The sequence below is a fragment of the Lineus longissimus genome, chromosome 7 (assembly GCF_910592395.1).
Source record: "Lineus longissimus chromosome 7, tnLinLong1.2, whole genome shotgun sequence".
In the NCBI taxonomy this organism is placed as follows: Eukaryota; Metazoa; Nemertea; class Pilidiophora; order Heteronemertea; family Lineidae; genus Lineus; species Lineus longissimus.
The window spans coordinates 16245046-16268175 of NC_088314.1; the positions used below are offsets into that span (position 1 = coordinate 16245046).

Below are 23130 nucleotides of genomic sequence, written 5' to 3' on the forward strand. Positions count from 1 at the left end.
TCGTGTCGTCGTTTCCCCTCCAGGTAAGCACGTATTTTTCTAAAGCAAACCGATGCCTTTACCCACCGTGGTACCTTACTGCCACCCATACATATTGTCATTTATTGTTTAGGGGGAACACAGGACCCGGGTAACTTTTCGAATCCAGGGAACATAGAACCCGGGGGAACAAAGGGATGACCCATGCACAGGACAGCCGAATGTAGTGCATTTGTGTGTATTGTTCGGGAGCAAATCGATTACATAGCTTTAAGAGGCAAATATATACCGAGATTTTAGATACTTATGAGATGATTAGAAGCAAAAAACCTCTGTAGTCATGATGGGTATACAGTGGGTCGAGTAGTCCGAACCAGTTGCACTCGTGATGGGAATTCTGCGCTGGCGTATGGACAATAACTTATCATTCCTAACGGCGCCGTCTGCCGTGGAAAATTGAAATGAATTGAACGCAAAAACTTGGAATTTTACTAGCGAATGTGCCTTTATTACTGTTTACCTTCGAAAATGTTTATTGTTCATTACCACAGCCTATACATATGCACTATTCATCACTACATAACATAAATCTGTTCAAAACAAAGTCATTTAATCCTTGTATCGTTCTCACAATTCACTTAGATTTTCAGCTGTCCAAACATTGATAACCCGTTCAAAAACAATCATCATTCAAAACGCTGAAACCTACTGGTCAAATGAGGAGCAAAACGACATTAATACTTAGTTTTCACCATTCTGATAATGACAGCACACAATCTGTAATCGTTTTTCATTTCATCGAAATTTCAGTTTTCAAGCGGACTTAAAGTTGAGGAAGGGGGGGTCTGACGTCACCACAAGTATAATAATGTAATCCGAACTAAAACTTTACCCTGATCTATCTTAAAAATCGTTCGGAAGATCCTATGCAAAATTTAAGCCACGTACGTCGGCGCTCCAATCTCAACAGATCGGACAAGTCCCCGTGCACAGCGGAGTGAGGCAAGTCATGTCGACCTGCTCAGGGACTCAAGCCGAGGTTCCGCCGAGGTTTCCTCAGCGGAATGAGTGGTGATCGATGACAATTTGTTATTTCTGTACACAACATACACTGATAATTATAACCGTGTGCGCGGTTGTTAATTGAATAATAAATTTTGAAACAAAACGAAAATTACCGGTACAAACAGTTTGACACACTTCAAGTGCAGGGATTATGATCTTGATGAGAAGACTTATGTCTGCAGTCGGTACTATTACCTTGACTCCATCTAGTAACGACGCAAACACATTGTTTACATCATTGCTAAGAAAGTTGACTCCCAGGTTCACCACTGCTCGTATTACAGAGCACTTACATGTGCTACCAACAATTCATTGTCGGTGCTACGTTGATTGTATGTGCTAAGCTAGACAACTTCATCACGTTATTCTATCTAATCCGGGGGGCAAGACCAGCAGGCTTTGACATATTACATATATATCTGATATCACGAATTTATAAAGACGAGTCTTTTATTAATTCTTGCTGACGTGTATAATCGCTTGAATTGTGGGATGGGATCATTAGAGGATTTTCTTCCATGCCAGACACTAATTTGTGTCCAGTAAAGCCACTAAAACTGTTACTCGTATGAATGATAATGTATTGAATAATTGCACATGTGTACATTTGGCCATTTTATATTATCACGAAGCTTAGATTACAAAAATTTGCCGCACATTACCAACACTGAATATAATACTAAAATAATGAATCTCCTGTACCTCCTGTTTTTCTAGTAAGCCACACTTTCACTGGTAACCGCAAAGATCTAGGAAAGAGAACATTCTTCCGTTATTCTTCTGGATTGTCTACTAAAGGTCTGGAATACTCCATCTTGACCACCAAGGTTTTTTCATCTTGTTCAGATGGAGTATAGACCATGAGGTTCAGGATGGGAATACTCGTGATTTATCCGTGATATTCCTAAAAGCAGGAATCTGGTCTAAAACGACCACTGCACTGGGCTATCAAATAACCAATGCGAATGATAATGAGGCATAAACATTTCAGAAAGCATTCATATGGTCAAACATTATTCTTAGTGCACATCACTCACGCGTTTCCACGCTCATCCACACTGACAGACGCGGATTTATACACCGTTACTTCAGGGCTTAGAGATTTTACTGATTCCAGAAAGGAAAGAATCCTAAGGATTACCAATGTTTTGGTCTCTAAAACATACTTTTTACTATTCTAGTAATACCATTTTTCAATGTGGCCGTAACGTCACCATCCTCCGATTTTTGCATGCTCTCACCCCCCACCCCAACAGAGCGCAACCGGATTTTTTCCTCAACGTACAGCGAGTAACGCTGATTATACTCGCCGAAAGTTCAGTTTCCGGTTGCAACATTGACCATATGAGGCGACATATATTCAATTCTTAGATTTTGAAAAAAAACATTACGTCCAGTAGGGCCGGTGTGGAATTACCACATTGTCAAGACGATATTTGGAGTCAATCCTTTGGGTTCCTTGTTTTCAGATTTATAAATATCTATATGGCCTACTCAAGATAGGTAAACTTCTAAGTCGGGAATCAGGTCGGAAGGAGATACTTGTAGTTTCACGAGCCAGGGCCAGGGAGGAGAGCGAACGTGAGTCACTTCTCGGAAATAAATCTCGACCTACAATTTTTTATAAACTAGGTGATGCATGTAAAAAAACCCTTGACTTCACTTACCATGTGTACATCCATACATCAGTGGGCGACTGTGGCGCATCAGATTTTGAGGGTTTACCATTTTTTTAGGCGAGCAATGTTTAAGTCTGCGATGCTATTGGTTAGGGCGTTGAATAAATACTGCTGTTTGCACTTAAACCTAGGGCAGCTGTGACCACTGCGGATGGGGGAGGGGTTCTTTCATTGGAAAATCAGACAAATCAGGACAGCGAGCATAATCACCATTCATGCAGCAAGGTAAACATCAAGTTTAATCAAGGAGCTGTGGAATATTCTAAGCTAATTTACTTTAATCACCTCACATACATACCCAAATTATCAAAAAAACACACATAGCACGATACAAATTTACCACATCATTTAAGTATATTTCAAGCACACAGACAAGCATACGCGTACTAGTTGTTAAATTCCCTTATTGATGAACGACACTGCGCCATACTTGAAACACAAGGCCAGCCTACAACCTAAACGGGCAGCTGTGTCAGATCTGAGTCGAATGTTCGTGATGTCTTGCAGTGGCCTACGTCACTATACCGCACCTTATGTGCTTATAATGGTGGGGTATGTCATTTTATGACCATGAGACCATGGCGTCTGCATTGTTGTCGAGAAAGGAGACGCATGAAAGGAGTCCTGACGAGACACGAGTCCGGTATCAAAGCACGCGCACGACACCACACGACCAATCACACACAGTCCAGCAGTCAAATGACTTCATCTCGTGATCACTCTTACTACAAGTCTGATTCCAAGACCAATTTTTATCAGATGACGCTCCGCCCTCTGATGTCGGACAAGTCATTTTATACTAGCTAGAGTGAGAGCAATGCACAAGACGGCACATTCTGAGGATATGAATCATTAGAGTACGAACAGCAAGGACAATACGCTAATAGCATAGTCCTGTCGACCAACCAACCTCGACGGTGGACTATGTACCCAGAGTCTTTCAATAAACAGACTCTGGTTTACCGAATGCAGACAAGTTGGTCAGGGAAACAGACTAGCACTTCGGAATTGGCACACGCGCATCATCCTCTTAAGGCCTCGTCCTCCTGCGACATATTGAATTTCATGTGAAATCTAAAATGGTCGATATTTCTAAAACGGCCGGCAATTTTGATACAGGCGCCCAACTTCTGTGTTTGAAGTCAAGGGTCAGCTGAAACTAATGTGATGCTTAGAAGGTACAGGTTCTCGCCAAACAAATAAGAGTTGCATCGCGTGCTTGCTCGGATGATAGCTTGTAGCACATCTATTACGATTTTTAAGTTCTACTCCAGTTTTGCTGATTCATTTTTTGTAAGTCTAATTAGGCTCGTAACTCTGAGGCTTGGATGCATATAAAAATATTAGTTCAGTGTTCTGAAATAGCACTCTCTATGCAAATATCTTTCATACTTTAACAAGTCAACACTTGCACTTCTTCATCTCTTTTTATGGGTCGGATAAATGCTCATGATTCTTCACTACCTTTTTACCTGTCTGAGACAAGACAACCATTGAATATTCATAGGTTGATGTTCAAGACCTATCAATTAGACGCGAGTACGTTTTTAACTGTCAAGTGCATATTTGGAGAGGAATTGAAAAGATATTTGGTGTGGCAAGTCTACAGATATAAAGAAATTATTTGATGAAAAAAATTAATTTTGAATTTTGCTAATTTGGTAATAGGGGGCCTGTTTTGAGATTTTTCTGCCAGTTGGCTGGAAAGAGTGGAAATATCAACGTCTGTCCAATTTGTCGATTATCAAAAAATTTCCGTGGTCGACTATCAGTTTACTTTTCACCATTTACTTGCCCGACTGTCCGGAATATCATGTCAAAATTTCAGATCACAGCCCCACGCAGTATTTGATGCGACGCGGTCAAACATTGACAATTTAACTGCTAAAAGGCTTAACAATCAACGGTGGTCTTGTCTCGTCTTTTTTTCAACTTGCACTAGTTGGTTGTATTTTCTGCTTATTTGAAATGTAATTTTTACGAAGCGTCAATAAACCTCTATGAATTTGGATTTGAATTGGCTATCATCCTACCAAACACGCGCTATGCAACAAAGCTACCATGCTGCCATCTAAATGATCTACAATACAGAGCGGTCCAGAAAAAACGCAACCGGATGCTTCCACTACGAGGGGGTTAAAACCACCTTTCTAGAAGGTGAATGATACCAAGATCGCCCAATTCTGTTCAGCAGTTTTTGTTTTAGAGACGCTTTTGTGACGCAATGTTAGAGTCCCTTGGCCCTGTTCAATGTAGAAAAACAGAACGCTCCTGTTGTAGGTTACAAACATCTCGGTGGTGTGCTGAGGCCTTGCCATGCTAACACGACCTTTACTCGGTTGCAAATGGTCACAAGGAACCTTGTCGACATTATCTAATAACAGAATTGTTATCTAACATTTAATCCACCAACTTACTAAGTTCAATTTACCGACACAGCTCGATTATTTGCTATGCGCGTATGAACCCTGACCTCGCTTCACAAAAAAAGTATCTACAACAAAAACTACTTCACAGAATCTGTCGATCTTTGTGTCAGTCTTCTTATAGAAAGATTCTCCATCAATTGGCACCAATGTTTTAACCCCCTGGTAGTGGCAGTATCCGGTTGCATTTTTTCTTGACCACCCTGTATAATGTCATTCTGATCTACAGTGAAAGTCATGTTTGAAACAGCCCGACGTTTTTGAAATATTGCCAGTTCTAGATCTCACAAGCGACTGAGGAGTACGAGCCCTTCAAGCCGACCACTTGAATCATAGATACATACCGCAACATTCAAACTTTCTGACTACCGCCAACGTACTTGTGCAGCAGTCAATGCAAGCCTTGGACCCCCCTTACCCAGTGTCGAACTTATTTTTAACTAACTGTACGTAGATCACCGGCGTGTGTGTGTGGGGGGGGGGCATTGTTTACACTGACCGCTACAGTGTGTCAAAATAATGATACATTTATTAGTATAGATCACTTTATGACCTTCACGTTACCTAATAAAAAACTCAAAAAACGATCGCGCGATACGGGAGACGACACCATCATTTGAATAGTCATGTCAAACCAGCTATATTACGAGAAGCAACTTTTCTAGCTGTGGGTATTTTTTGTACATACTTGTATCAAAACAGAAATACTCCGAAGGGGTAAGCTTATATCCGAAAATCAATCCGAAGAGTTAAGTATTTTTAGAATTATTCACTTTAATGCTTCCAGGTGGCACTTTCTCAGTTGAACTGTTTGGCATTGAAACTGCAGATGGCATTTTCTGACAACCTTGATTTTCACATTTAGATTCATTTTACTTGAGATCTGGCTCTGGTGATGACCCAATTTACTTTCTTTTTCTGAAAAGCACGGACCAGGCAGAAAAACATCAAAAGCTTTGACCCCAACTTAAACCTATAGTTCGAGGAGCGTGATTTGCGTCAAATAGAAAATGTGTTTCAAAGTGAATGGTGGTGTCACCTCACGTCTACCGGTGTAGAAGTTTAAAATGTCCTAGGATAAAATGTCCGGGAACAAAGGATTCTATTATGCGCTGAGCTATTGACGGTCATTGCCTCTATAGAACCATATGCCATAATCTGTCAGAATACAATAGGCCCGGACACTTTTTCTAGGGGGGACACTTTTTACTTTTACACCGGAATTAGGTGAACATTTATCATTGCAATAAAATGCATTATGGATTTGACCAGCCTTCTCCTTTTATACATTGGCTGTATATACATGACAGTAATAATACGAATAGTTCATGACTGTTTCCAAATACACACCGAATACAAATTTAGTATATAATACAATACTGTTGTGTACTTAGATATAAAAATATTATATACATGTCCAATCTCATCACCATGGCCAGTGTAATTACTATTATAACGAGCATGAATCTAGGTAATAAAGGTACAGGAAAAAAAGGTACAGGAAAAAAGGTACGGAAATACAGGTACAGGAAATAAAAGTACTGGAAATAACGGTACGGGAAAAAAAGGTACTGGAAATAAAGGTACACAAAATGGCATAAATAGGTAAAAGGGTACACAATTTATTTTCAAATATCATTTGAATTCTCTCTTTTTCTGTTCATAACTTTAACTTTATTTTTTGCGTAGGCATTACATAGGCCTTAAAAATAGATATATCAAATTTCCAGTATACCGTTATGGTTTCAAGAGTGAAAACACGGCTATCAAGATCATGATGATTGTAAAGATTCTCGGACAATTCCCTCTACAAAAGGGTTAACCGATAAATGTACCAATGTTCAAGTTAAATTGCAATTAATCAATTAACATTCATCATAGAGCTGGACCAAATTAACAATGTGCCTGGCCAATGAGGTCTCAACAGACAAATTATTAGATTTAAGACCAAACACAAGCTATTTAGGGAAATCGGCAAGAATCTTAATGTGAAATGCCAGGTAGGATGCCAGGTGCGCCCCTCTCTCTTTCCCAAGATCCTGGATCCACCCCTTATAAGAATACGACTCGAGTATTTTAAAATTTAAAAGAACATGAATGTACATGTAGTTATTACCAAAAAATAAACGTCAGCTCCCCTGTTGGGCAACTTCTTCCATGAATTTTCCTCAAATTTATTCCGTAACAAAATTGTCCGCAATGTATTAAACTATTTTAAGGCACCACCTTAGTCACAGAAGAAGAAAAATGGGCAAGGAAAGTTTAAGACATAGGCCAAGTCTGACGAACCAGTTGAAGAGAATAATATTCTTAATATTCTAGAAAAAAAAATTGTGTCCCTTTTTTACCTATTTATGCCATTTTGTGTACCTTTTTTTCCGGTACTTTTTTTCCCGGTACCGTTATTTCCAGTACTTTTATTTCCTGTACTTTTATTTCCTGTACCTTTATTTCCGTACCTTTTTTCCTGTACCTTTTTTTCCTGTACCTTTTTACCAACGAGCATGGGTATTGTCGTTTCTTTGGGTGCCGCCTTTTAATCAAAACGGATTTGTAGTTTCATTATTTAATACAAGTCTTACATGTGCCTATTAACACGAGTTCGTGTTGAGTAATTTCAGTCATTTTAGCAAGAAGTACGTGTTGATTATCTAATGCCTGGTTCACAGGTACTGGTAAAAGTTACTTTGATATAATACAATTACTTGGGTACGGAAAAATTGCATGGTAGAACGCCAAATGATGTGTTTTTGCCCAAAATTAATTATAGTCTTTGCGCCACTGGCCAAATCCCATTTGTGAGCTTAAAAATATTCAAAAACCTGGATATAATATCATATGCTTCTGGGAAGGGCTTGTAATAAGATATAAAGATAACATAATTATTACTGAAAGATTTATGCATTATTCTAAAACACCCGAGTTAGAATAATTCGTTTTCATAATGGATAATGTATATAGCATCGTTTTCACCACAGAGGTTTTGGTGAGACAATAACCCAAACCACTTGGGTTGGTGAAAATGTGGGAGCATTTCAAAAGCATTTAAAACAACATTATTCGATATTTAATTTGAGATGCTTTAGAATAGAAATTGATAAGCATTGATTGTCTCACCCAAACCGCTCGGGTGGAACTAAAGTATTGGCTACGCCTCGGTTTTGGTCTACATTTTAGCTCCATCCTCGCGGTTTGTAAATAAAGAAAACCAATTACTCCAGTTCGGTATCAATTCATTAAACCTGGTGGCAATTTGCCTGCGTGCCAATTCGCACCGTATGAACTTTACCTTTGACCTGATCGATTGTCTCGTGGCAAGCTAGCATCAGCCCGGAGAAATGTAGTTAGTTTGCTGGCAATTTGCCCGTGCACGCAATTCGGACCAGATGACCTTGACCTCTGACCTTATAAGCCTGACTTTTGTCCCTCCAGTTGCGAACTGTTATCAACCTTGATAAACGTACCAAATTCGGTGGAACTCTATTGTGGCAATCCGCCCGTTTGCTTACTCTGGGCCATATGACCTTCACTTTTGACCTCGTGACCTTGGCCATGTTGGCCCTTGACCTCGTCGACCCGTTAAGGGCAATTTGCGGGTCAAACTACATATGTGTGTAACGTTTCATTGCAAAAAAGCCAAGGACCTGGGGGAGGAGTGCAACAAACGACAAGTGGTCCTAAAATTATAGTGTGAAATATTATTACATAATATGATGATTTTGGTACAACAAACACAGCGCTCTACGTGGTACATAACAGACCTGCGGAGTAGCGATGAGCCAAAAAACCTAGACCTTATTGCATTTCCCACCACTGGGGCTGAGCCGCGGCCTACCCGTAGCAATGCTCGATCACAGAATTGTTTTACGATTCCAATGTGAATGAAAAGGAGGTATAAAACCTTTACCTAAGAGAGATAAACTTTTGAAGAACATTATAAATATGATCAAAGCTTTTTGGGTCACCATAGTTAGACTCTCGTACAATTCTAAAGAAGCCGTTGAGAAACCGTATGTGGTACAAATGAATGGTCCTTCGTTGTTTCTATATATAGCCATCAAACTTGTAAGCCAAACACCAATGGCATGATCACCTCTCCTTATTGCCTTCTCCTGTGCTTGCAGGGGGAATGTAATGGAAATATGCTTGTTCCTTTTTATGGGCCACCCTGTATAAATAGTTTCAATGTACCTTAGACAAAAACCCTGCGATGGATAACTTTTTGCAAAAATTTGGAATTTCGTTTTTCAACCAAACAATTTACTGGAGAGCAAAAATAAGATTGTGCATGTGGCAATAATGAGAGTAAAAGGGAAGTAGTACTGAATGATTTCTATAAAAAATGTGATGTCAAACACCGGTAGAATATCAAATGCCAAATTCCGGTAGAATCATCAACAAGTCGACCGATGAAGTCCCAAAGATGAAAATTTACATAAATGTTTGGAACATTTTACAAACAACCTTTTTATTGAAGCGAGCAAAACCTCCAATAGACGAAATTTGTTCTGAAAGGCTTCGCCAGGTGATCCACTGCAAGATATCCAAGCTAACATGTTTCATCGGGCCGGATATGTCGTATGAAGTAACATTTTAACTGTATCAGGCGTATGTATGCGTACAATCTGGGTTCCAGGCTACAGCCTTCGGACCAGGAACATGTCCATCTATCAATCGGAAGTGGTGTCCTCCCCTGACTTTCGTTGTCATAGTGACGCCATGCTGTCCCTATCCAAGTCGGTATCTGTTTCGGTCGTCCCGAATCCGGTCTTTACAGGTGAGCCGTGAAGATTAAGCTTTACTTGCTCCGGTGCCAACCCTGAAAAAAAGAAAGGCTGTTGCTAAAACGCCGCGCAAACGTGAGATTTTTGTCGCCGCGATAGGCATTTATAATCGCTGCGATGATCGACAAAAAGATCCCTCATCCGGGGGTAAATTGGTCTCAGGTCACATCGCTGGGTTGATAATGTCGCAGGTCGCTACGATCACCCATATGCAGTGACCACCGTAAACATGCAATAATTGTCGCAAAATCGATTCTGGTTCCACGTATCTGCGCTGACCACCACAAACGACCGATATTTGTCGCGTGCGATCATGATTGCTCGTTAGTGGAGCGCTTTAATTTAGTCTTGCGTTTTTACTGATGTCTGACCAACGATTCGTATTTTCGCATTTGATAAACAAAGACAGGCAGGTTTCGCAATCTCTACGAACGATGAAGTACGAAGTACAAAGGTCTATAGTGTCATCAAGTCCTGTGCTCATTCGTTTATACTTAGCTGCAGGAAGAATCAGGAAGATTTTCAAATAAATTCATCGATGAAATACATTTAACCGTACTCCGTCATTCTTAGATCTTCATAAGTTTGCGAGACATATCTAATGCTAATCACACGACAATGATAGGTAAATAATTACATGTACTATTTTCATACCGGTAGTTAAAACAACTGAATGTGTTATAATTACCTCCATCCGTATCCGATGCGTATGACGTTCTTGAATTGACTGGAATGCATGTCTCGTGTCTCCATGGAAATTTACCATCACTTGCTGTTTTCGGATGAAGCAAGAGAGAAACATTGATGTAAACAGTGCCAATGAAGAATAACGCCAGTCCTATAAGGCTAAAACTAAGAATATGAAAGCTATCAGCATTTTATCTTTCACTTGGAATATGGAAACCTTTTATAAAACAACTCGTTTTAATTCAATAGTACAAGTTCCAGTTTGGATGCTTGTAGCATATTCTTTTAATGAGCTGGTAGAATTTATCTAGATTTTTTTCAGAAGAACTATTGTGTGTACACTCTGTCTTAGAGTAATGATATGATTCTACCGTTAGATTTCGAATGATGGTGATATTTTGACAATTGATTTGATCAGGTTCGAACCTCCGATGCCTTTTCGTTGATAAACAGGAGGCAAATAAGTTTATTCAAGCCTTCCAACAGGCACCGTCGCACCGAATCCTGTTCATCCAGAGACTATGCACTAGTGGGAGGCTTTTTCCGACTTATTAGGCCTAACGGTTTTTTTAACTTTTCCTGATTTATCCGACATTTCTCCGACATTGTCCGATTTTTCCCCGACTTTGTCAAAAAGGTCGGATTCCATAAAACCTCTGAAAAAACTAGGTCTTCCCAAAGTAGACCATTAAAGATCAAAGACCTCCATTGAATGGGGTTAATTAGGTGTGCCGCAAATACCCAGAGTGACCCAAAGTGTGAATACTAATTTGCTCCTCTCCTTGGACGATTTGCATGTCAAATATGAGTGCATCTGGGTTGGGCCACTCCATACTATAAGCAAGAGAGACTTTTCGAAAAGGCCTATTTTTTATAGCCTAAAGAAACATAGCCTCATATGATTTAAAGATATTTTTGATGTTCTGAACTGTGTAATTTACCAAATATTAACAGTGTCTATTTGAATACAGACCAATACCTATATGTATGTTGAATACCGAAACAGTTGTTTACTTTAAAAACATTCTTGAATTGTACACCATGCTCAAATCTATTTTCAAAATAGATTTTATCAATGATTTCACTTCCAGTTCAGGAATAATGTAATTTTATACATGATTTGATGAAATAAACTGTATAAAATTCATTTGCAAAACATAATTTCTAGCAATTAATTTGAAACTTTGAAATTAAATTGCAAAATTATGCAATTTCTGTATTTTATTAAGTATTAGTCTCCCCTCCTTAAACATGGAGTGGCCCATGTCAGATGCACTCACGCGTGACATGCAAAGTGTCCAAAGGGGAGGAAGTAATTAATATTCACACCTAGGATCACTCTGGGTGTTTGCATTACACCTCATTAAACCCATTCAATTGAGGCTATTGATCTTTAATGGCCTATTTTGGGAAGACCTAGATATTTTCACAGGTTTTATGGAAATCCGTCCTTTTTGGACAAAGCGGGGAAAAGTCGGAGAATGTCGGAGAAATCAGGAAAAGTTAGAGAAACCGTTGATAAGTGGGAAAAAGCCTCCCACTACTGTGATGGCCACCATAATCTTAAGACATCCGTTGATCAGCTTCCCATCATCACTCCGTGCAAGCCTCGATTGGAAAAGCACTTGGACAAAAATGTTGGATACAAACATTGTTCGAAGATGGCAGCACCGTGACGTACGTCTTCAAATTCACACGTGGTTGATATCAGAGAATTCTGAAATTGTTGTACACATCCGCATCCCCCCCCCCCCCCCAAACGCATAGGGATATTTGAATTATCTTAGAAATACCGTGCAGAATGGCCTTTTTGCAGGTTTTTGAATCAAGATCGTCTTATATTATTAAAACAAAACGTTAAAATTTCGTTTGGAAAAACGTATGCTTCAGATTGTAGCTAATCGTGTTTAATATCAAACTCGTTATATTGAACCACTGCAGAGGTGATGGGTTTTTATCGCATGTGCGCCACCCTGATGCGAGAGATTAAAACCAAGTATTTCGACGCGACCTCTAACAGTTCTGAATGGAGGCTTTGGCATTTTGGGACGCGCATACTGTTTTAAACAATGGTAAAAAGGTTAAAAAAAGCCACCGAGCGATTCAGAAGTGTGTGTTTAAGATGGCATTTTTTATAACATATAGCTCCCCGGATCATCCGTGGTGAAGGGGCCAGACAATGATGCACATGACATAATAAAAATATACTCACCATCAAATTTCGAATGGTTTTCCTTGCTGGTACAAGTTCCAGTAAGGGTGCTGGTGGCAGCCTTTTTGTAATGTGCTGAATTCATCGTGAGTTTTCGAACATTTTTATCAGGCTGGAAGACGATAATGTACATCTTTGGGGCGAATAAACAAACTAAGGTGACGGACGCACTGAGACTGATGGAAATACATAATGTGGTGATTTGGACCTGAAACGAGAGATTAAGTTATGCCAAATGACCAGCGATTTTAGAATTTTTTTGGCACCTATTAAAGCGAGTTTCCGAGAGCAATACAATGTCCTTTCGCGCCTAAGTCGGTATCAGACCAATTGATGCATCATCAAGTCTTACGCAAGTTTCTGAATGGAACCCTGTTGCGGGCCCTATTGTCCACATGTTAATCAGGCCTAATCTAGCTAGTTGATTTGCGCCAGACTTTTAAACAGGAAATGAGAAGGAACTTTTTCACTGCCCGAGAAAACGTAAAAAGTATGCTACATGTAAATGATTGGTCGTGTGAAATCCCCTTTGAGTTTCTTACACAATCCTTAGAACGACCCCCCCCCCCCCTTAGCGTGTATACTCCAATCTGGCCCATTTATCTTTTTGATAGCAAAAGTGTTTTAATTTCCCTCTCTAAATTTATCATCAAAGTACAATTTGTGAAAAGAGTGAGCAGCTAAGAAATCTATAACGAAAATCGCCTCCTCAAAAATTACCTCGGCGAGGGACTAAATGGCCCTTTTGTAATTCCATGATTCAATTTCATTACATGTAAGGCGAAAGATGTTTCGCTGGCCACTTGCAAACAAATACTGCGTGGAGAATTAAAGGATTGGCCCTCTGGAAAATGTTAGGTTTCCATTCACCTTCTTCAAAGGGGACTAATATATGGAAAGATTAGTTGTCAAAGACATAACGTGACCGCTGGCGTGGTCTTTACTTGATCAAGAAGGATGTAACGTACCCAAGCGGAAGATGTAACATATATGCTCCGAGATAAGGCGCGAGCAACATATCCGTTATCTTTGATCTTCGGTTTAGGAATAATATACATGTTTGATGAAGCGAATATGCCGACTGTTGAGCCAAGTAAAATTTTGACAAAAAATTATTTTGTAATTTTGGTTCAACCAACAATAAAATCCTTCCTCGACATATTAATATAAAATTTTGTTGAATATATTAAGCAAAATGATTGCGATGAAATTTAAAATATTAGTTAAACCTTTTATCTCGTGGAAAGATTAATCCGATAAAGTTGTTGTTAGTTTTTTGTTTGGTGATGGACGCTTTAGCAGTGTTATCAAATGTACAGGGTAGAGTGTCTCAGAGTTCAATCAGTCACTATCTCCGAGGTATTAAAGGTCCAGTGTCTCTACAGAACCACACCTTATTCTATCAACATACAATGGCACTTTTTCTAGGAGGAAATTTCAGACTGCTACACAATCAATACCAACATTATTTGTTCAAATACAACCTAATACTACCTAATTGACACTTCTTGTTGGTGATTAACAAGATTAGTAGACAGATAAAGTTGATAAAGTGATGAAAAGTTTAATCTATTGGTGTAGTTACTTGGAAGAGGCAATGTGTATGTATCAATTTGTACTATTTTTCTGCATTAACTAGGTGTTTCCATCCCACAAGGTGACGTCTTTGTTTTTTTTAGAGAGAGACATGCACCATAATCTGGAATCTGCACTGAAAACAACGTATACTCCGCGCACTAATAGTAGTGTGATGAGGCGGTCCTAGTATCACTGCTCGAATTGGCCGCCATTGAATATGAATGTGCTTAAATCGCTCATCCACTTACTGTTGGACTTTTTATTTGGCCGGGTCTATTTGGCAAGCCACTCGCCGAACAGGCATCTTTTTTTGTCCTGTTTGGAGAGCCGCTTGCCAAACAGCACTAAAAAGCCACCCTGTTCGGCCAGCCGGGCTTGCCAAACAGGTAAAAAATCTACCCTGGTTGGCGAGGTGGAGACTTTACTTTAATAGAAAAAGAAAAAGTCGCTGTTTGGTAAGCCGGGCTTGCCAAATAGTCACTTCCTTTTTATTTTCATTCCAATTGTTTTAAAGGTTGTGCTATTGCATTTTAAGTCTTTGGCGGAAATACTTTCTCCTTAAACATGGTCTAATTGGTAGTTTTATGTGCAGTATATTTGGCGTATGGACGATTGCTGTATGTTTGATCAGGGCTTTTTTCTTCTGCAGAAAGATGATGATTTGAAGCGTGGTAAATTCTGGCCCTCGTGCAGTTTTAATCAGCTCAAAACAGGAGTGAACCTGCGACTTAGTAATATTATAAGCATGGCTGCATTGCAGGAGACTCGAAGACTTTTAGTAAATCGACAAATTAGTTGACATTTTAGGCGCTTTGTTCGGCGCATTCTGCGGGCCGCGTACATTATTGGTGAGCATAACGCAATGCACGTGCAATGGACGCAGAATATGTTTGAATATCGTGTCCGTTTGAGAGAATAGGCACTCTACTTACCTCGAATGAGTTGAGCGTTCCAAAGTAGATGGGTACAAATGCAAGCCATATTATGCACGTAGTATACATGGTAAATCCTATGAATTTCGACTCGTTAAAGTTTTCTGGAATTTTCCGAGTCTTGACAGCATACACTGTACATATGATAATAAGTAACATATTATAAACTAATGATATTAAGAAGGATATGTCTTCAATTTTACACTTTAGAATGACGATATCCCTTCGTCCGTTAGGGTTATATTGTCTAGTTCCTGGCGGATCCAGCACCAACCATATACACGTGGACAGAACTTGAATTGATATCAAAATTGCACATATCACAACTTGGGACTTGGGACTAATGAATGCAGGCCTTTTAGCTGATCTGCTGGCACTGTCAAATATTCTAGAAATTCTGTTTGTTTTGGTTAACAAGGAGGAGTACATTGCTGCGAACCCAAAGCCTACACCGAACCGCTGTATGGCACACGTGGCGGGCGTAGGCCGCGCAAGCAGCAGGAACGACATCACATAGCAGGTCAGGCAGCCGGAGAGAAGCATGTAACAGAGCTCTCTGCCCGAGGCTTTCACTATCGGGGTGTCGTTGTGTCGAAGAAATGTCAGCATGACGAACATAGTCGTCAGCATGCCGATGATCGAAAGCACCATGGGTACTATAGAATATATACTGAACCAATGCATGTGTTGCTCTTCGAGTTGGTAACACGTTTTCCTATCCGGGTGCGGCCAGCGCCCAAGCCCGCAATCCTTGCAAGTGAATTCATCAAGGAGGTACTCCCAATCCTCGCACGAATCACAAACCCAACAGCACGTGTCCCCAGCCTTTTGGATGCGTTTGATTTCCCCTAACTTACACGGCTGGCTACACTGCGACGACGGAACAATATTCTCCCCTCCTGGCCACACCATGTCCGATTCGTTTAGTTGAAGGCCGTTAATCCATGAGCCAACAATCTGGTAGCCGTATTGTCCAGTCCCCCTGTCACGCTTGTAGTTCATGATGTTGTATCTCCCCGCCGCATCACCCTGTGCATCGAACTGGATCATGCTGCCGTAACCGTCTGAAAAGAGAAAGCAGATCGGACCAGTCAGTCCGGTTGCGTACCTCAAATATCCCATCAGTGTATGACAAACTTGCAAAGTTGGACCGCATTGGTGGTAAAGGCAAAATTAGCCGAGCTAACTGGTTGGCCGAGTTGGTCTGTACATATTCATCCCACCTAGGCGTGAACGGAGATTCTGTTCGTAGGAAGTGTATCAGCAATAAAGCATCCACACCCAGCGAGGACATAAGAGGGCCTATGTAGAACAGATTTTGATAGGCTGGATGCATACCGTGTCACGCTCTGGGCCCGCGAATCACCAGAGATTACTACTCAAACCCTGATATTTCTTTATATCTGTGGTAATTCTCAATTTGCTTTCATCATGAACATACGCAAATATTTTGACGATGCTAAATTTAGTTCTTTTACTGTAAAGTAAAGGTCAGTACACGCGAAACTGGTCAGTGAGAACTTATGAAGTAATTTAATTCTTCACATGTTATAACGTAATCGCCCGCGTTGATGATGAACATTTTCACACCCACTTGAATAATGTCCTCCTTCCCGGTGTCCATTGTTGAACATATCAGGTAGAAGAATGAATAGGAAATTACCCGGAAACTGAGATGATCTACGTTTACTATTTTAGGAAATTAAAATTGGCGAAAAACTACTGTTACCTCCACAGTATAGACGGGAAGAAATTTTAATCATTGAGATAGGACGATTAATTTCATTAGATCTAATCACTATCCTTCAATATATTGCGTGTCTCAGGTTATTAAAACCTCAACCAGTCAGTCATTTTTTCATGCAGCGCGTCATAGTCCGTTTGGAGCCGGACTATCACTGCTCAATCCTACAAGCGCTCAGTCACCGAATGTAACTGTATAATAAAAAAAGGACACGAACAGTGTCACCCATCATTTGAGTTCTACTTGCAAACTGATATGAATTTTAGAAAATGTTACATTTGCAAGAAAAATCTAACCGTTTCTGTGCATTTCCAAACTAAAACCAAGAATTATAATATCATGGGTTGCTGTAATTAAAGCAATTGATGATTTGACCACGCAAAAAGAGCGAAAACTCATTGAAGAGAATTACATATCACATCTAAATGGTGACCTGCGTTTTTCAATATCTTGCCCCATTTCGGAGCAAGATGCCTTAAGTTTGGCATTGAATATAGGTTCGGTTTGAAAAAGGGGACACCAAAATGGACGATGCCTTCAACACATCAAATACATACATTGTACTGCGGCTAATGCGTTAAGTAATAGGAATTCTCTCCTCTGCAACCAAAACCCGATTTCCTTTCCCAATTTCCAGCTTATACCTATGATCTGAGAATCTATGATCTGAGAATCTAGTTATTTTCATGATTCTAATTCTATCTGAGTATAGAGACCGAATCAGCCATTACGTTTTCCCATAAGGCATCGGAATCAGCACCGCGATTTGCAGAAATTGAAACAAATTTTCTAGATTATGTACCTGGCTGTGCATGCGCATGAATGATTACGGCTGTAAAATCTGGTGTCCGCCGGATACAAAATCTGGACATTTTGTTCCAACTTCTCCCAACCGTGCTGCTGATATAATGGCATCAAAAGGAGTATAGGATACAAACGTGTTTCATTTGCTATGCTCGGGTGCGGCAATATTGGGCATTTTTTAGTATGCGCTAAAGTACATGTGTACCTATGCTAATACCATTAGGCCCCGCGTGGTGGCGCTGAGGCCGCCGCTGCCGGGGGCCTTATTTGAACGATTTTCTTTTTGAAACCCTTGACCCAAATTTTGGAATGGCAGAATCTTCGGCTATAAATAAGTTTTAGTGTTTTAACGACGCAAAAAAATCTGACAGTTGTTTTTTTCATATGAGTTGTCTGTTTCTGTCATAAATTACACAAATTTGATTGTTAGTATGAACAAGCAGATTTGATTCAATAAAACCTTCGATATTTGAAAATCGACGACCAACTTCTGTTATTTACGTTTTCCGTAGGTATAACCTCCCGCCAGGTGGCTAGTGTTTAACACTATTGCCAGTTCCGGGCCACTCTCTGCAATGTAATCAAGAGAGTGGTTGAGTCACTCTAATGTGTACCAAATTTGGTGCTTTTATGCCATTTTGCACGATTTTACCCCTTTAACGCACGTACGACATGTAGCATGAGGGTTTTGGGGCCTCATTTAAATACCACAAATATTATGTTATCCGAACTTAGAAAGCATTCCTAAAGCCCGCAGCACACTAGCCGCCAACTTCGGCGTTCACTTCGGCGTTTTTTGCCGCAAGAGTCCTGAACGCCTGAAAAATCCCTAGTCTGCTACGAACGGCGTCGGCGAACGCGACTTGCCGCCACTTGCCGCAACTAAACACCAAATATCTAACATGTTTGATTTTTGACGCGTGTCGCCGCGTTTGAACGCAAGAAGAAACCAGGTGTGCTACGGATGGCCGCCTGACTTGGCGTCGGCGGCGAGGCTATGGCCAATCAGCTTGCGTCTTGATGTCACATGATTTCAATATGGCAGCCTAAAGTGGCGGAAAAGACGCTACTGGACGCCGATTCTGGGCAGGTGTGCTCTGACCCAGATCCACTGGCCGCCAACTTTGGCGTCGAGAGGCGTCAGCTGAACGCTTCTTGTCGCCGAAGTTGGCGGCTAGTGTGCTGCGGGCTTTAGTGTCTGATCTATTCCAGGCCGGACTGCTGGAGTGAAATGGACAAGCGTAGTCAATGCGCTCACTTGGTTTGCACTGAAACATTTCTGGATTTGGCTGGGGAATGAATGCAACACACGGAGACGAATACATATGAGTTTCTCGATACAATCTCTAGGAACGCTGTCAAGCTTCTCTGGGCCTACGCACTGGCTGGTTGGAAGAATGCGTTTTTTAATGCATTTCAAGGCATTTAGGCAGTCAGTTTAACCCGTTGGAACAGGCGCATAGATAGAGCTACCCGAATTCTCTACTCCATTGAAATTTCAGACCATTCCATCAGGCCGATCTTGCCGATATTGGATCCCAAAGTTACTGGAAATGGCTTCCAAATACGTTCTCTTTGTCTCCTTGCCGTGTTTACTGGCGTATTGCAAATGTGTAAGTCACGCAAACACCCGCATCAAATATGAATTCCCATGTTTGCTTAATTTGCGATTCTTTTCGTGTTTTGAAAGAAAATATTTGCCGCAGATAACTAAAGCACGACTTGTCTTCGTTAATGTTGCGTCTTTCCGTTGATGGCATGAGATACAGCGGCCTTTGCATGTTATGAGCTCTTCGCCCTTTGATGTTAGACACGGCTATAGTGATCATTAGAATACTCCCATCGGGTACAAACGCACTTAAAGACAGAAATATACAAACGCACTTAATAACGTAATTATTGAATGACCAGGGATCCATCGCGGTGATATGGGTAAACCATAACAAATCATAGGCGTAGCCAAGGGGAGGGAGCTTGAAATTGACCGTGGAATACCTTAGGATCTCGAAATGGACCAGCTACGTCCCTTGTGTTTTGGTGTTCGATCCCCTTCCTGCTAATCTCCGTCGCTTATGCCTATGCTATAGTGTGGGTCAATGGATTCGGAACAGTTATCAAAAAGTCCGAGTACAGTGCCACCAAGCGTATGCATCGAGCCAATCTAAAAACATTACCTTTTTTCACCAAGATTCGTTAGCACCCAATCTAAATGATGTAGGCTTATGATGTTTAATATTTAGATTTAATACTCCACTTTTAGATCCATTCAACAACAGAAACTGGCCAAGTAATGATGCATTCATGCCAGATAGGTTTGTTACAGTAAAACAAATGTGTTTTAACCCCTTGTTACAGTAAAAAAATCTCTATACTCCCCTAAGATTCTTTACCTATAACATTGATATAAGATTCCTAATATGTACGAAATGTATATAAGAATCTTATAAGAAACTAAATCTCTATACTCCCCCTTTTACGGACTAGAGTCGAGATATCAACAACTAAAATAGTACCGAACACATTGCGGCTGTCAGAGTGTCGTAATAAAAACATCCGCGCCTGTCAGCGCTGAGGTCGCGTGACAGTCTTTGTTACGTGATAAAGGGTGGGAGACTCTCTTCGACGGTGTCTAAAGAGCCAATAATTAGCCGAATTGACAAGTCACGGACTCTTGACTCAATATAAAAAAAAGCTTAAATGATCTTGATTGCGCCCCGACTTCGTCTCAAATAGTAGAATTATGACATGATTCTACCTTTATTTTATCATAGAATACGTACGACGACGCTTCGCTCAATCGGTAGACAAGTCTCAGAATAACACCAATTTCCAATGAACCTCGACGCAATTAAATCCAGAGAATTGAAGTGCTGTCGTCAGGCGAGCGGCACCACTTGCAGTCGACCCTGCGCCAATCAGCGGTGATTAATACTGTTTTAATAACGTCTATGTCGCGGTTGCCTTGAGCGAGCCCGTAGAGGGAAGTAATATATAATCTATCATATGAGGCACTGGGCTGTTGACGGACGACACGATGCCTAACCTGTGGTCATATAACTACCCGCCGTGATTAAAGTGGTTTTGCTCTGATATGGCGTGATATACCGAGTCGTCGAAATATAGCCGGTTTAGGGCGTCTGATGCGCGATAGGCATTTGTTCAGGCATCCCCCAACCGGCTATATAGCGTCGACACATGCAGTACTTTAAGTTAAATTTTGTTGCACAACAAGGAAAGAGCTCATCACGGGTTGAAAATCCCGATAGGTTTCTTATAAGATTCTTATATACACTAGCATTGTACCCGTGGCGCAGGCAGGTTCAAATGGGCTATACCTTGAATAGATTGAATTGCAATGAAAATCTAATGCAATATCAAAGGAGCAATATTGAAGAGACAAATTAAACCAACCATTTGTCCACAGACTCGGACCCTGTGCGTGCTGTATGCGTGCATATAAAAGTAAATCAATTGGTCCGAATGAGATGATGAGGCAATGTGAATATACCTCGTTCCTTAGTCAGCAATATGCCCCTTTTTATACGGAGAAGAAGGAGAACCCAGATAGGCCTTCACATGTCGGCCTCCAAATGGCTCGGACCAATTGCACTATCACTACTAAAACTTTAAAATGCTTTGTTGATGTTCAGCACCGTGAGCAGCTCCTTGATAAGGCCATGCCAAGTTCAGAGTGCCTCTTCAGATACATCAAGTTTTGAAAGCTGTGGTGAGCACATAAACATACCATTGTAACCTTAATTTGAAAATCCCTTCATAATCAAGGGCTAGCAATATACGATAGACCATCAATTTGACCCCAGCTCCTTACTGCGGGAAAACCCAAGTCCAGCAACCAAAAGTATCAAAATACATTTTTGTTTACATTTGAACTGCACACATGCGTTTGTTTACAATTTCTTTCCCGCGAAATCTAGAAGATCAGGTAACCTACAATCGTGGATTGAAAATAACATTAACCTTGGTTCAGCAGGTCAACACGTGTACAGGCTGTTCCAATCATCCCCCTACAGCCAGCCGTTCAACAGGTAGTGTTAGTAACCCCACAGGGAGTGCAGGTGATTCATTAATCCCCTGCATAACTAAACAGCAATGGTTTGGCTTCCGTGAGTGATAAGGAGAATTGACCGTGTCCGATTAAAATTCCCTCATTACTGCTCCGCTGAAGTAAATTTCCGAAAATAAACATGACGTTGCATCAGGATAACATATCACCTGCAAACGTGCAAAATTTCGAGACGAAACACTACCCCCAAATGGCACTTTAGCGAGCCGCCTTATAGTATTATGATATAGATTTCGTACATATTAGGAATCTTATGTCAATGTTATAGGTAAAGAATCTTATAGGTAAAGATTGTACATGTACATTGTATACCAAACTCGATAAGATCTTCCCTCGTAATCTTATCAGAAAATCTATCGGGATTCTTGACCTGGAAAGTCTCGACACTATCAACATGGACAATATGTTTGAATTCCAGATGACGGGACTATTACTAGTATTCGGATTAAAACATTACGTTATTTCTATTGTCTTTTAAACAAAGCCCACTCGCGCCTAGGCCTAACTTCCCATTGTTTACAGTCTTATCAACGGGTCATCAGGGTTAACCTTGACAGCATCAATCCCACGAAACGCCTTTCAGGGTGGCAGATAGACCGAAACCGGCAAAGACAAGCGCAATGAAATATACCTAATAAAAAGTGTTGATATCAATGCTCCTTATGACATTCCAGATATGTGGCTGGAGTGGTGCAGAAATACAGGTGAATTTCCGGTGGTTATTTCTTCAAGGCAATTGCAGTAGTAGAGGATGGGTGATGAGGTGATGAAGTGGCCGAATATTGGCCAATATACAGGACACGTGTATGTTTTGCGGCATAACGAAATTACATGTAAGGATGGTTTTGAAAAGCTTTTAGCGTGGTTTCATTTATCATACACGCTTGTTGCCAATACCATGTGTGACATTTTATTGTATTCAGTTCCATTCAATTCTTTGGCATTATTTGATATCAGCAGGGTCAATATCCAATGGTAAACTGGTCCTATCTGTCCCTATCTTGGATTGACCAGATTAGTAGTGAGCTGGACAAGCAATATAGGGGATAACGGGGGGGGCACGAGCCAATTTTTCTAAGGCACATATCATTTCTGGATCTCGACAACAAGAAATCCGCCTCAAAAATCTGTGGGGGGGGGGGTTAGCAAGATTCGA

General features: G+C 40.6%; 1 protein-coding gene across 1 annotated transcript in view; it reads right to left on the reverse strand.

The window, feature by feature from the left end:
- Positions 1-480: 480 nt before the first annotated feature.
- LOC135490663 (metabotropic glutamate receptor 3-like) overlaps positions 481-23130 on the reverse strand; it is a 120173-nt gene continuing 97523 nt past the window's right edge. Inside the window, exons 2-5 of the mRNA XM_064775982.1 lie at positions 15343-16406; positions 12833-13040; positions 10622-10705; positions 481-9968 (exon numbers count right to left, since the gene is read on the reverse strand). Of these exons, the coding sequence (XP_064632052.1) occupies positions 9856-9968; positions 10622-10705; positions 12833-13040; positions 15343-16406 (1469 nt within the window). The 3' untranslated portion in view covers positions 481-9855. The remainder of the gene's footprint in view (positions 9969-10621; positions 10706-12832; positions 13041-15342; positions 16407-23130) is intronic.